The sequence below is a fragment of the Bubalus bubalis genome, chromosome 10 (assembly GCF_019923935.1).
Source record: "Bubalus bubalis isolate 160015118507 breed Murrah chromosome 10, NDDB_SH_1, whole genome shotgun sequence".
NCBI classification, from domain to species: Eukaryota; Metazoa; Chordata; class Mammalia; order Artiodactyla; family Bovidae; genus Bubalus; species Bubalus bubalis.
Window position 1 is genome coordinate 80,611,529 of NC_059166.1, and position 15,257 is coordinate 80,626,785.

The 15,257-nt window shown below is 37.3% G+C and overlaps 1 protein-coding gene across 10 annotated transcripts in view; it reads left to right on the forward strand.

The window, feature by feature from the left end:
- SNAP91 (synaptosome associated protein 91) overlaps nt 1–15,257 on the forward strand; it is a 239,691-nt gene that overhangs the window by 95,614 nt on the left and 128,820 nt on the right. For all 10 annotated transcript variants that reach the window (XM_044924466.2, XM_025294813.3, XM_044924468.2 and 7 more), the window contains 2 exons: nt 1,050–1,159; nt 3,372–3,487. In XM_044924466.2, coding sequence (XP_044780401.2) covers nt 1,050–1,159; nt 3,372–3,487 — 226 coding nt within the window. The remainder of the gene's footprint in view (nt 1–1,049; nt 1,160–3,371; nt 3,488–15,257) is intronic.

Genomic DNA, 15,257 nt, shown 5'->3' on the forward strand with positions numbered 1-15,257 from the left:
GACATACTCCTTTTCCTATTTGGAACCAGTCTGTTGTTCCATGTCCAGTTCTAACTGTTGCTTCCTGACCTGCATATAGGTTTCTCAAGAGGCATGTCAGGTAGTCTGGTATTCCTGTCTCTTTCAGAATTTTCCACAGTTTATTGTGATCCACACTATACAAGCATCTTATTTTTTTAATAATTAGCTCACTATTAGGTCCTCTTCTTAAACCAGCATAGGGCAATAAATGTTGGGTTTTATTTCACTTTTTAAATTTTATCTTTTCACGTTAGTGAAGGTCTATTCTCAAGCTGTCAGTGACTTGAATCTTGTTTGGGGATAGTTCTCTGCTGTTTGTGAACTATTTTTTAAGTTAGATTTCTAGATGTTACAGGCATCTGAGAAGACTTTGCATGCAGTCTGTTTAAGATGCAGAAAAGAATGGCCTGGGTTTTAAAGCAATCATTGCAATTGATTTTTTTTTTTTAATTTTTGCCACTAGCAAGATATTTCCCACTAATTTTTTGTTTAGGAAATGTTTGGCCTTCATTTTATTTTTTTTTTTAAATTGAAGTATAGTTGATTTACAATGTGGTAGTAGTTTCTGATGTTCAGCAAAGTGATTCAGTTTTATATATGTGTGTTAATTCTTTTTCAGTTTCCTTTTCCATTATAGGTTATTACCAGATGTTAAATGTAGTTCACATGCTATACATATTCAGTAGGACCTTGTTTGTCTGTTTTACATATAGTAGTGTGTATTTGTTAATCCCAAGCTCCTAATTTATTATTTGGCTTCGATTATAAATAAATGCATAGAAGTCATTGCCAGGTTAGGACAAATACTTTGTCATAATTCTATATAAATTACATATAACTTGTAACATTTGAAACATGTTTTGTCCACTATTGATTATTTATTATAATTCTCAATTTGAAATTTTCTCAAGTTTTTTCCTCCCATGAGGAGCTACCAAATGGCATAGGTCTGCAGAGTGGGCGGCCTGTAGCCTTGTGTCTTGTAGATTCAGATTTGACCAGAGCGTGCTGTGCCTCTTCCCTTTCAGTCTTCTCCAGCCACAACTGTTACGTCGCCTAATTCTACACCAGCTAAAACTATTGACACGTCGCCTCCGGTTGATTTGTTTGCAACTGCATCGGCAGCTGTACCAGTCAGGTTAGTTCATGAGAATGCAGCAAGCTGTTTATTAATATTTTGATTAGGTTTTCATTTTATTTTTATGTATTGAACCCAAATTACTTCACAAAATGAAATATTATTCTGGTGAATGTATGCTATTTTGGGTTATTTTCAGGTACACAGAGTAAGTTCTACACCTTATACAGTTATTTAAGTTTGTACCTCTCAAAGTGTAAATAAGACCTAAGCTCTGGGAATTGCCTTGTTCAGATATTTGGGAAAGAAAGTGGAAGAAGGATGCACACATTTCAGGTTCTTCTGAAGTGGATGATATGGACAGTTTTCTGAAATTCATTTCTTCTTTTGTGAAATTTAAAGGCTGTCTTGAAGTGCTATAAAATGAAATGAAGTGAAGTGAAATGCAATTGTAGGTTGAGAAGGTGGTACATATAGGAACTCAAACTCCACTTGTAGGAAGAAACTGTCAGGATGCTCCTAATTGCTTTTATAGCACCTAAAAGTCAGAATAGTAGTGAGAAAGATGGGGATGACTGTGTGTTGTATGAAATCTCTGAGGTGCCTAAAAGGAAGCTCCAACTGAGGAAGGCTTCCTCAGGTATTAATTTTAGGTCAACTCTTTGTTTTGGTTCTTTTGCCTTGAGAAGATTCTGGTCCCATCTTGTAGTATCTGTGACTCTGATTATGAATGCTCTGTACTTGTGGAGACTTGAATTTTGAACTGAGCAATAAATCCACATAACGTATCCATGTAAACTATGCCTGTTGGTCTCCACTCACTTATTTCTAGTTTTATAATCACAGGCTTGGAAAGGCCAAGTCCTTTCTGCCTCTATACCAAGATAAATTGCTTCTTATAAAAGCTTTGATTCAGGTCTTAATAATAAATGTTTCCCTATTCTGGCTCTTAAACCAGTTGTACTTATGAAATAGATATCAAAACTAGGCAAGTTTCAAAGAATATTACTTGCAAATCTAATATGTAAAAAAAATAGGGATTGAACTGCTATTTATAAAGAGGGTTGGGGAACCTGGACCCTGATGGCTTAGTACCTGATCTTGCAGCCTTTAAGCCAGTGCTCCTTAAACCTGAATGGACAGTGAACACCTGGGATCACAGTAAAATGAAGACTCTGATATAGTAGATAGGGGGTAAGCCTGGGACTTTGCATTTCTAACAAGGTCCCAAGATGCTGTTAGCTTGGAGATCGTACTTTGAATAGCAAAGCTCTAGGCTCTTCCTTGGAACTTCTGTAGATGAAAGAGCTTTGGAAAGCACAGCCCCATCTGAGTAAGAGTGAAAAAATATGGAATTGTTTATGGATGACGCCTCTTACAGACCAACTTGATATGTTGCAATTTAATGTAGAAAAAAGGTACAATAGTTTATTCCAGAGAAGGAAATGGCAACCCACTCCAGTGTTCTTGCCTGGAGAATCGCAGGGACAGGGGAGCCTGGTGGGCTGCCGTCTATGGGGTCGCACAGAGTCGGACACGACTGAAGCGACTTAGCAGCAGCAGCAGCAGCAGTGATTATTCATTTTAGTGTCCTTTGGTTTATAAATAAATTCTTCTTTTCAAGATAAGAATTATTTACCATGACACACACAAAAAATACAAAAAATTTTAGGAAATAGAGAAAAGGAAAAAATTACCAATAATTCTCTTTAATATTTAGAGCATGTTTCCTTTTGTCAGAGTCCTCATAATCAGCATTTCAGATACTACTCAGTAGACATAACATGTTTAAAATTCCCCCTTACTTTGAGGCATTTAGGTTTTCCCTTTTTCTTTCTGCTCTGTGATTCACTGAGTAAGCCATTGCTTGAGGTATGATTTAACTTTGTTATTTGTGGAGCAGGAGTTGGCAGACGATGGCCCATAGATCAGATCTAGCCCACTGTCTTTGTAAATAAATTTTTATTGCGACAAGGCATGTTTGTTTACACACTGTGTCTTTTTCATGCTGCACTGGCAGAGTCAAGTAGTGACAGCGGCTGTCTAGCCCACAAAACTAAGATGCTTAGCATCTGGCCCTTGACAGAGGTAGTTGGCCAACTCTTGATACAGAGGAACATGTTTTACTGCTGTACTTTCACAAATATTATTCTCTTGCTGGATTTAAAATATCCAAAATCTGTGATGTTTTCTGCATAAGTCTTTATTTAAAAAACACCTTTACATTTTAAAATTTCAAAAATCTGAGTGTAAAATGATATTTGCCTTTCAGCACTTCAAAACCGTCTAGTGATCTCCTGGACCTCCAGCCAGACTTCTCCCCTGCAGGGGCAGCGGCGGCGGCACCAGCACCAGCACCACCTTCAGGAGGCGCCACTGCGTGGGGAGGTGAGTGGAATCAGACAGCTGTGCCATTTTTCTATTTCGCTGTTTTCATTCAGGTTATATTTGTTACTCTTTCCATCTGATTATCCAAAATGCTGCTAGAAACTGGGGGAGAAAATGCTAAAAATGGCATCGATTGATTGAAATATACATGGAAAGAGAGACAAAAGGTACCCGTATGTGTTATGTGCATGTGCTCTGTTGCTCAGTCATGTCCGACTCTTCCCAGCCTCATGGAGTGTAGCCCTCCAGGCTCCTCTGTCCATGGGATTCTCCAGGCAAGAATACTGGAGTGGGTTGCCATATGCTCCTCCAGAGGACCTTCTCGACCCAGGAATGGAACTCGTGTCTCCTGTGTCTCCTTCATTGAAAGGCGAAGTCTTTACCACTAAGCCATCTGGGAAGCCCCCAGAATACTCATAATACAGTTAAAATATTCAAGTAATCACATAGTTCTATTATTAAAGTTGAAACAACGGGAGTATTTTTTCTTAGCTATTCTCAAATCCTGATTATTTTTAGTAATTGCTCTTTAAGAGTTCAGGCCTTAGAAGATTGTGTGTTTCCTTAAGAAATTATGAGATTACTGAAATACAGCATTTTGAATTTGGTTTGTTCAAGTGAAGTCTCCCTAGTTGATTTCTTTAGATCTGAATTGGTTTTATTCATATTGTATTTGATTTCATGCAACTGGAAATCTGGGATAGATTCTTATTTGTGCCAGAAAAGATCTATACTAAACTTGTTAAGAACAATCACATGTAAGTACTTGATTTCCACTTTATTCATGGATCTTGGGAAAAATTACACTTCTGTACATATTTGATTTAAAAGGATACTTAATGCTAATATAAAATTAAGTTGGTTACTGCTTCATTCTTAAAGTTTCACAGAGTTGGTATTAAATACCTTACTCTACCACATCAAACTATCAAAGTAAAAATTTTTTGAAGTTTGAAAATGGCTCATACAACTATAGAAATAACGCAGAGGGAATGACATAAGCAAGATGGTCAAATAGGAGGTGTCCCATCATACCTCCCCACAGAAGTAATCATTTGACAGCCATCCACAGACAAAAGTGCCTTTGTGGATGCTTTGAGATCCAGGAAAGAGGTTGCAAAGCCCAAGATCAAGAAGGCTTGATTTGAGAAGGCAGGTCCAGGTAGGAGGCTCATCAACCTTGGTCCTGGAAACAGACCTGGAAACACTGCCATGCCCCTGTGGACTCGTTACAGTCCTCTTTGGCCATGATCCTGCCACCAGCAACATCTGCTAAGGGACTGGAACCATACACACCCGTGCATTAGGCAACAGGCCTGCTGACCTTGGTCTCAGCTGTGGACCCTGAAACTGCCTGTGACCCAGCTCCAGCCTCTCTCAGTCTTGGTCCAGGAGCAGTCTCGCCTGTCCAGAGATCTACCAGGAGACATACCTGTCTGTGCACTTAGAGACAGGCCTAGTGACCTTAGTCCAACTCAGACCCTAAAGAAGCCTTGTGACTAGGCTCAGCCCCTTCCAGCTGCAGTCAGGAAGCTGTCCTGCCCACCTGGGGACTCTGTGGGAGACAGACTTATCCATATTCATAAGGGCAGGCCTACAGACCTTGGTCCCCACTTTGGACCTTCAAGCAAATATCAGACTTGATTCAGCTCCACTTAGCTATAGTCCAGGGCTAGTCCTTCCCAGCCCAGAAACCTAGTAGGAGCTACACCCAAACATGCACTTGGTAACAGGCCCACCACCCCTGAACTCAACTGAAGACCCTAAAGTGGACCCTTGTTCTAGTTCCAGCCCTACTAACCAAGGTTGTGAAGGCAGTTCTGTCCACTCAGGGACCAGGAGGCAGGATCCGCACCCACCTAAGGCCCTGGTAACAGGCCCACCAACATGGGCACTACAGCAGACCCAGGAGTAGCCACATGAACTTGCCCCAACCCCATTCAACTGCAAACCCAGAGGCAATATCATCACCCCAGGGACCTGACAGGAGAAGATCTTCACCTGCCAAAACTAGTGTTTAAAAACAGGAAGAGGTGTTTTTCCTTCAAATGCACAGGCACCATCACAAGGCTACATGAAATACAAAATATCAGGCAAAGAAAAACTCCATGACACTGCCAAAGGAAACTAATAAAGCTCAGTAACTTACCCTGAAGAAATCTAGATTGTCTGCTAATGAATTCAAAATAATCATCCTAAAGTAGCTCAGTGAGATTCAAGGAAACACACGCAGGCAAGAAAACAAAATCAGGAAAATGATACGTGAAATAAGAAAATAGAAACTATAAAAGAGAACAAAGCAAATTCTGAATGAAATAGAGTATGGTGACTGAACTGAAAAGAAAAACTCTGTAGAGAGCTTCAACAGAAGACTGAATCAGACAGAGTAAAAATCCACAAACTCAAAGATAGGTCATGAGAAAATAGCCAATTAAAGGAATAAAAAGGGAAAAAAGAGGATGCATACAGGACCTATGGGACATCGTAAAATGAATGAAGATATGCATTGTAGAAGTCTCAGAAAGGAAGAGAGAAAGAAAGTGAAGTCACTCAGTCATGTCTGACTTTTTGTGACCCCATGGACTGTAGCCTACCAGGCTCCTCTCCATGAAAATACCTTCATGGTGTTTTCCAGGCAAGAGTATTGGAGTGGGTTGCCATTTCAGAAGGAAAGCTTATTTAAAGAAATAGTGGCTGCTGATGGTGATGGTTTAATTGCTAAGTTGTGTCAGACTCTTGTAACTCCATGGACAGTAGCCTGCCAGGCTCTTCTGTCCATGGGATTCTCCAGGCAAGAGTGGGTTGCCATTCCCATCTCCAGGGTATCTTCCCAACCCAGGAATCAAATCAAGGTCTTCTGCATTGCAGGCAGATTCTTTACCAACTGAGCTACCAGGGAAGCCCAAAATAGTGGCTGAAAACTTCTAAATCATGAGAGAGATATGGACATTTAAATTCATGAAATTCCAAAGTCTCCAAGCAAGATCAACCCAAAGAATATTACCTAAGACACAGTATATAATCCAATTGTCATAAGTCAAAGACAAAGAGAAAACTTTGAAAACAACAAAAGAAAAGCAGTTTTTCCTATACAAGGGAATCCTGGTAAGGCTGTCAGCATATAATGATAAAATCAATTCATTAAGACACTTGCTCCTTGGAAGAAAAGCTCTGACAAACCTAGATAGCATATTAAAAAAGCAGAGACCTTTGCCTACAATGGTCCATATAGTCAAGGCTATAGTTTTTCCCGTAGTCATGTATGGATGTGAGAGTTAGACCATAAAGAAGGCTGAGTGCCAAAGAATTGATGCTGTTGAACTGTGGTGTTGGAGAAACTCTTGAGAGTCCCTTGGATTGCAAGGAGACCAAACTGGTCAATTGTAAAGGAAATCATTCCTAAATATTCATTGAAAGGACTGATGCTAAAGCTGAAGCTCCAGTACTTTGGCCACCGGATGCGAAGACCTGACTCATTAGAAAAGACCCTGATGCTGGGAAAGATTGAAGGCAGGAGGAAAGGGGGATGACAGAGGATGAGATGGTTGGATGGCATCACCAACTCAATGGATATGAGTTTGAGCAAGCTGTAGGATGTGATGAAGGGCAGAGAAGCCCAGCATGCTGCAGTCCACAGGGTCACAAAGAGTCGAATACAACTGAGCAACTTAACAACAATAATTCATTCAGTTCAGTTCAGTCGCGTCCAATTCTTTGCGACCCCATGAATTGCAGCTAAGAGGATATAAACATCAAAATACCTAAATATGTGAAGCAAATATTAACAGAACTGAAGGAGGAAATAGACAGCCATACAATAATAGTAGGGGGCTTCAGTATGCCACTTTCAACAGCAACAGATAGGTCATCCAGATGGAAAGTCAGTTATGAAATAGAAAACTTGAATTACCCCAAATGAACAGCTTACCCCAAATGAACCTACAGACATATACAGAAAATTTCTTTCAATGGAGCCGAATATACTTTCTCCTCAATTGCACATAGAAAATTCTTCAGGGTGGAGAATGTTGGGACAAGAAAAAAATTTTGATGATGAAAATTGAAGTCATATCAAGTATTATTCCTGATCCTCAGTGGTATAAAACTAGAAATCAGTAACATAACAAAACTTTGAAAATTCACAAATACATGGAGATTTTATAACATATGGCCAACCAATGGGTCAAAGAAGAAATTAAAAAGAAATTTTAAAGAACCTTGAGACAAAAGAAAATGGAAACACAGTATATCAAAACTTACCTGATGCTGCAAAAGCAATACTAAGAGGGAAGTTTATAGTGCTAAATGCCTCCATTAAGAAAAAAAGATCTCAAACAATCTAGCTTTACATCTCATGGAATTAGGTAAAGAACAAACTTAGCCCAAAGATAGCAGAAGGAAGGAAATAATAAAGATTAGAGCAGAAATAAATGAAATAGAGAACAGAAAGACGTTAGAAAAGATCAACAAAACTGAGTTGGTTTTTTGAAAAGATAAAATTACTTTTGCGTGTGTGCACACTCAGTTGTATTTGACTCTTTGCAACCCCAAGGACTGTAGCCCACCAGGCTCCTCTGTCAGTGGAATTTTCCAGGTGAGAAAACTGGAATGGGTTGCCATTTCCTACTCCAGGGAATCTTCTTGACCCAGAGATCAAACCAACATCTCCTGTTTCTCCTTCATTACCAGGTGGATTCTTTACCACTGAGTCACCTGGGAAGCCCAAAATTACCTTCAGCTAGACTAAATAAGAAAAAAGGTCAATGACCCAAACTAAAATTATAAATGAAAGAGGAAACATTATAGCTGATACCATAAAAATGCAAAGAATCATAAGAGATTGTTGTGAGCAATTATATGCCATGATTGGATAACATAAAAGAAATGGATAAATTCCTAGAAACATACAGCTGACCAAGATGCAACTGACCAACAAACATACAACTGACAGTCAAGAAGAAATGGAAAATCTGAACAGACTTACATGAATAAGGAAGTTGAAGCAGAAGTGAAAAACCTCCCAACAAAGAAAAACCCTTGATCATATAGCTTCATGCGTGAATTCTACCAAACATTTAAACAGAAATTAATGCCAGTCCTACTCAAATTCTTCCCAAAAAATTGAAAAGAGGGAACACTTCCAACCTTTACTTTTTTGAAGCTAGTTTTACGCTCATACCAAAGCCAGATACACACACTATAAGAAAAGAAAATAACAGGCCATCACTCCTGATGAACATAAAACTACAAAAATCCTCCACAAAATATTACAAACTGAATTCAACAGCCCATTAAAAGGATCGTACACTATGATCAAGTGGGGTTTCTCCTTGGAATGCAAGGATGGTTTGACAGTTGCTAGTGATACACACCACGTGGTAGAATAAAGGATGAAAATCATATGATGATCTCAATAGTTGCAGAAAAAGTACTTTAACAGAGTTCAACAACCTCTCATGATAAAACTGTCAACAAATTAGGTAGAGAAGGAATGTATCTCAACATAATAAAGGGTATATATGACACGTCCACAGCTAACATGATTCTAAATGATGAAAAGCTGTAAGTTTCCTCTAAGATTAAGAATAAGACAAGGATGCCTACTCTCTTGAGTTCTGTCCAACATAGTACTGTAAATCTAAGCCAGAGCAATTAGTCAAGAAAAAGAAATAAAAAGCATCCAAATCGGAAAGGAAGAAATAAAATTTTCTCTGCATCCAAATAGGAAAGGAAAAAATAAAATTGTCTCTGCAGATGATGTGATCTTACATGTAGAAACCCAAAAGATGCCACCAAAAAACTGTTAGAACTAATAAATGAATTCAGTAAAGTTTGGGAATCAAAATTTATGTATAAAAATCAACTGCATTTCTGTACACTAACAACAAACTATCTGAAAAAGAAATGAAGAAAATAATTCTGTTTATAGTAGCATCAAGAAGAATAAAATATTGAGTTGGCCAAAAGTTTGTTTGTATTTTTCTGTAACAACCCAAATGAACTTTTTGGCCAACCCAATACTTAGCAATAGACTTAACCAAGGAGATGAAAAGCCTCTACACTGAAAACTATAAAACATTGATGAAAGAAATTGAAGACACAAATAAATGGAGATATATCCTTTGTTCATGGACTAGAAGAATTAATACTGTTAAAAATGTCCATACTACCCAAAGTGATCTACAGAATCACTGCAGTCTGTAGAAAAACTGTAATGGCATTTTCCCTTAAATAGAAAAAAAAATCTATCATTCATATAGACCAAAAAACACCCCACATAGCCAGGAACTCTTGAGAAAGAAAAACAAGGCTGGCTACATCAAACTTCCTGAAATCCACCTAAATTACAAAGCTATAGTAACCAAAACAGGATGGAACTGGAATGAAAGCAGACATCTCGACCAGAACAAAACAAGAACAAGAGAGTAGAGAGCCTAGCCCAGAAATAAACCCATACATAGTCAGTTAGCTCACCTTTCACAGGGTTGCCAAGAATGCACAACAGGAAACAGATAGTCTCTTTAATAAATGGCATTGACAAGACTAGATATCCATGTGCAAAATAATAAAATTGGAACCTTATCTTACATCATACACAAAAATTAACTCAAATGGATTAAAACAAATATAAAACCTGAAAGCATAAATCCTAGGAGAAAACAGTGATAAAAACTCCTAGGCATTGATCTTAGCAATGGATTTTTTAATTTGCCACCAAAAACACAGGCAACAAAAGCAAAAATAAGCAAGTGAGACTACATTCAAACTAGAAAGCCTCTATACAGCAAAGGAAACAATCAACAGAATGAAAATGCAACCTGTGGAATGGGAGAAAATATTTGCAAGAAAAAAAAAAGAACCCAAATACCTTTATTTTAAAATGGGCAAAGGACATAAACGGACATTTCCATAGAAGATGTGCAGATGGCTAACAGGTACATGAGAAGGTGTTCACTGTCATTAATCATCAGGAAAGTGGAAATCAGAACCAGAAATAACACCCCACACTTGTTAGCATGACTACTATTAGTAAGAGAAGAGAGAAGTGTTTGTTGAGGGTGTGGAGAAAGGGAATCATTATACACTGTTGGTGGGAATGTAAATTGGTACAACCATTGTGGAAAACAATAGAGTAGAAGTTCCTCAAAACAAAGAAAATAGAACTATTACATGATTCCCCAATCTCACTTCTAGGTGGATGGATATCTGCACTCCCATGTTCATTGCAGCATTAGCCACAATAGCCAAGATAAAAAAATAACTTGTGTTTGTCAGCAGATGAAAGGGTAAGGAAAACATGTTGTATATATTCAGTGGAATATTTCCTTCTTTAAAAAGAAGGAAATCCTCCTATGTGTGACAATATGGATGACATAAAGGACATTGTGCCAAGTGAATAAATATGCCAGACACAGAAAGGCAAATATGAACAATCTCACTTATATGTGGAATCTTAAAAAAGTCAAACTCATAGATGCAGGAAGTAGAGCTGTTGTTGAGCAATGGAGGGCAGGGCATGGAATGGGAAGATGTTGGTCAAAGGGTACGAAAGGTCAGTTGTAAGCTGAAGAAGTTCTGGAGATCTAGTGTACAGTATGGTTACTATAGTTAATAATACTGTGTTGTATACTTCAAACTTGCTAAAATAGTAATCTTAAGTATTCCAACTACAAAAACACAGGAACTATGTGAGATGATGGATGTGTTAGTTTGATTGTGGTCATCTTCTCATAATGTATATGTATAACAAATTATTACACTGTGCATCTTAAATATGTACAATTTTTATGCATCAGTTATACCTCAGTAAAGCTGTGGGGGTTGAGAAACAACACTGGTAAAAGACATTAAGTGGCTGATGAGGAAACCAGTAAGATGAAAAGCTGGTTAAAAGAGCATTTTGAGGAATTGGGATTTATTGAAAAGGAATGTTAAAATAAGATGGCTAGGTTGGGTTCAAAACTGGTTAATGTCCAATAGGGCAATAAAAATCATGTCTTGAGATTATCTTTTCTCCCAAACATAGTATTATATCACTAGCAGACAAGAACTGTAACTCAATACATCATTTCAGAATCAGAGTCCTTAATTAAATTGTTGTTAAATTGCAACATGAAATGAAGCTTCATTCCATAGGTAATTAAATAATCCCTGGGTGAGCTTGGTAAACATTGGCAGAATGATATCAGAAGTACCTGCTATAATCTCTTGATTTTATTTCCAAGTTTTTTGGTAACAAAATGAAAGTAACTAGTTGTGAAATAAAGTTGCTAACTATGTAGTCGAGCATTTAAAATATTGGTGCTTTTCCATTTAAATGCTTCAAACTTCTCCATTGTTAAAATGTCCAACTTCTAAGCGGACAGCTGTCATTTTTTAAAATAAAAAGTCTCAACATCACTTAACTGTATTAAATCTCTGTTGGTAAAGGAAAATATTGTTGAATTAGTTTTATAAAGGGCCTTCTTTTTTAAAAACTGTATTCAAGTGTTCATGGTATTTATTTTAATTGTAGTATAATTGCTTTACATTGCTGTTAGTTGCTGCTACACAACATGAATCAGCTATAAGTACTATAAGGGCCTTCTGGTCCTTACGCTTTCTCATTCTGACCTTCATCTTTTTGAAATGTTTATTTCAACTTATAACTTATTTTCATTGCCCCAGTATCTTATACAACATATTATGTTTTCTTATTTATTAAAGAATGCTTCAAATCTGTATCCTTAAATCAGACTTTCTCTGTCATAAAATTCATATGAATGGCTTTTATAGAACTTTTATAATTTAACATTTAGTGTTAATTATAAATTTGTGGGGTTATACAAAATTTTTTTCAGTATTATATGAATGTATTAACTCTAATTTTCTCAACTAATTAAATCAGTAGATATTTGACACTTTGTAATTTTTAGAGCTTATCAAGCATAGTGGTTTAGTGATTTAGAAACTTTAGTAAGTAAATAGTGATATTGTTAACTGTCTCCTTTCACCATATTCTCCAGTGTCAAACTGAAGAGAAATTGTGTCCTTTTTGTTTGGTTTGTTTTACACCAAAGGAATAATAAAAAGAATAACTCTAGGTGAGATATTTTCAAATTGTACTGTAACATTTAAAAAAAATTTGGCCACATCACACTGTATGTGGGACCTTTATTCCCCAACCAAGGACTGAACCCCTGTCCTCTGCAGTGGAAGCACAGAGTCCTAAATACTGGACCACCAGGGAATTCTCAACATTTTTATTCATATTCGTCTCTCAGTACTTTTTGCTAAGACACACAATACTATGAGAAATAAGTTATAAGAGCCAATTTTATTATAACACACTTCAGTTTTTGCTTGTTAGAAGTGAATAGCTATGAAACATTGAGGTATCAGTGGATATAGAAGAAAGCAGATGAATATGGTTTAGCTAGGGCTCTGCAGTGTGGATCTGCAGTCTGTCTTTCTCAAAGGCAGGGCGAGAGGTCTGAAATTCAGCCTGTTTCTGTTGGCCAAGCTGTGGGCTTTTTTCATCCTTGAGGAATAAGGGAAACCTTTTCCAACTGGCTGGCTCAGCAGAAACAGTTTTTCATAATTAATACAAAGCACATTATAGTGTATCATAGTGTTGGCTTGGGACCTGATGGTTAGACAGCATTAGTCTTTTGTCTCAACAAAATATCTACAGCTATTTTCATAGCAGTAGAAAAGTCAGCTGGGGAGGAAAATACTAATAAATAAATTCTCTAGTTCTTAAGCAAATAGTAAAACTCATAAGTCTTAATAAATTCAAGTAAACTAGTATAATATGAAATTGAGAGATAATAGTCACCTTTGCTGCTACTGTTTAGTTGCCAAGTTGTGTCCAACTCTTCTGTGATCCTGTGCACTGTAGCCCACTAGGCTCCTCTGTCCATGGGATTTCCCAGGCAAGAATACTGACGTGGGTTGCCATTTCCTTCTCCAGGGGATCTTCCCAACCCAGGGATTGAACTGCATCTCCTGCTTAGTAGGCAGATTCATTACCACTGAGCTTACCTGAAAGGCCCCATAGTTACCTTGAGTTTGCATTTGTTCCATAGATACACAGTGATATTTGAAGAGGATTCTAAATTATAACAAATATGTTTTGTTCTGCTTTATTGACTATGCCAAAGCCTTTGACTGTGTGGACCACAGCAAAGTCTGGAAAATTCTTAAAGAAATGGGAATACTAGACCACCTGACCTGCCTCTTAAGAAATCTGTATGTTCTTATCTGGCCATAATGATAGTAAAAGAATTTAATTTTCTAATGATGTGTCCACACGAAGTATTTACAAATTTCTCGTTAAGGGTTCTGAGTACTGATAAATATTGCCAATTTATGGGACATATTGTAAAGGATAGTACTTTTGTTGGTGTGAACCAAATTTAGCATATTCATATTTTATAAATTTAATTTAAATAGTGCATATTACATGTGGCATTCTGCTGGCCAATAATGATCGTCTTTGACTGAAAGAATACAGAGCGTTTTTAAAATCCCTATCTTTCTTCTCATAATAGGGAGAGTGTTTTTTTCTTCATAATAAATGCATCCCTGTGTACAAACAACTGAGTGTGTGTGTGTGTTGTATTTCTGTGCATCCTAGAAGTGGGAAATGGCTAATTTCTTATTGTAAATGCTTGAAGTAAAATTTCTACTTTTTGAGAAATACAGAATTACTCCTAGGGTTTTCTTAGAATTAATAGACTTAATTGAAATTTATTAACACACTCTTGAAGGCTCATCAATATTATGTGACCACATGACTTTGTTTCCATGTGAATATTATTAATAGCTATACTATAAGCTGGAGAAGGCGATAGCACCCCACTCCAGTACTCGTGCCTGGAAAATCCCATGGACGGAGGAACATGGTAGGCTGCAGTCCATGGGGTCTATGAAAGTCGGACACGACTGAGTGACTTCACTTTGATTTTTCACTTTCATGCATTGGAGAAGGAAATGGCAACCCAGTCCAGTGTTCTTGCCTGGAGAATCCCAGGGACGGGGGAGCCTGGTGGGCTGCCGTCTATGGGGTCGCATAGAGTCAGACATGACTGAAGCGACTTAGCAACAGCAGCAGCATACTATAAGCAGTATTTGTGACCCATATTACCTTTTGCTTGTTAGTTAAATCTAGGTGGGGCACATCTGTAGGTTGTTTTCATGCACATTCATGAATACACACACACACACTTTCTGTCTGTGAAAGATTTATAGAAACTTTGAAATTCATAGTCCTATGTCAACTTAAATGTTAGCTATTGCTCTTTTTTATTGAAGTGTAATTGGCATACACCAATTATATTAGTTTCAAGTATACTACATTCAGCATTTCTATACATTCTGAAATGATCAGCACAATAAGGCTAGCTACCATCTAAGTCATTACTATTATTAACTTTGATTATCAAGCATTTGATACATTCTGGATATGGGTGAGCACTTAAATATATTAACACACTTAATCTAAAGTGTGACTCCATCTCACTGCACCATATAGATCTCCTTGTTAATTTAGTTGTAGTTCTGTTTCCTTGGTTACAGGGAACGTTTTCTAGCAATTTCTGTAATACCAAAAAATTGCTCTGATTAAGTACTGCTTGCAAATGAGTTGGAACTCTTATTCTGTAGTGGGTTTTTTTTTTAATAGTTTAATCCTCTATAAAAAGTAGAATTTTGAGAATATTTGATAACTGTTCCCATCATCCTATAATAGGAACTTGCTTTTATAGTAGACAAAATTTTGCACAAACCA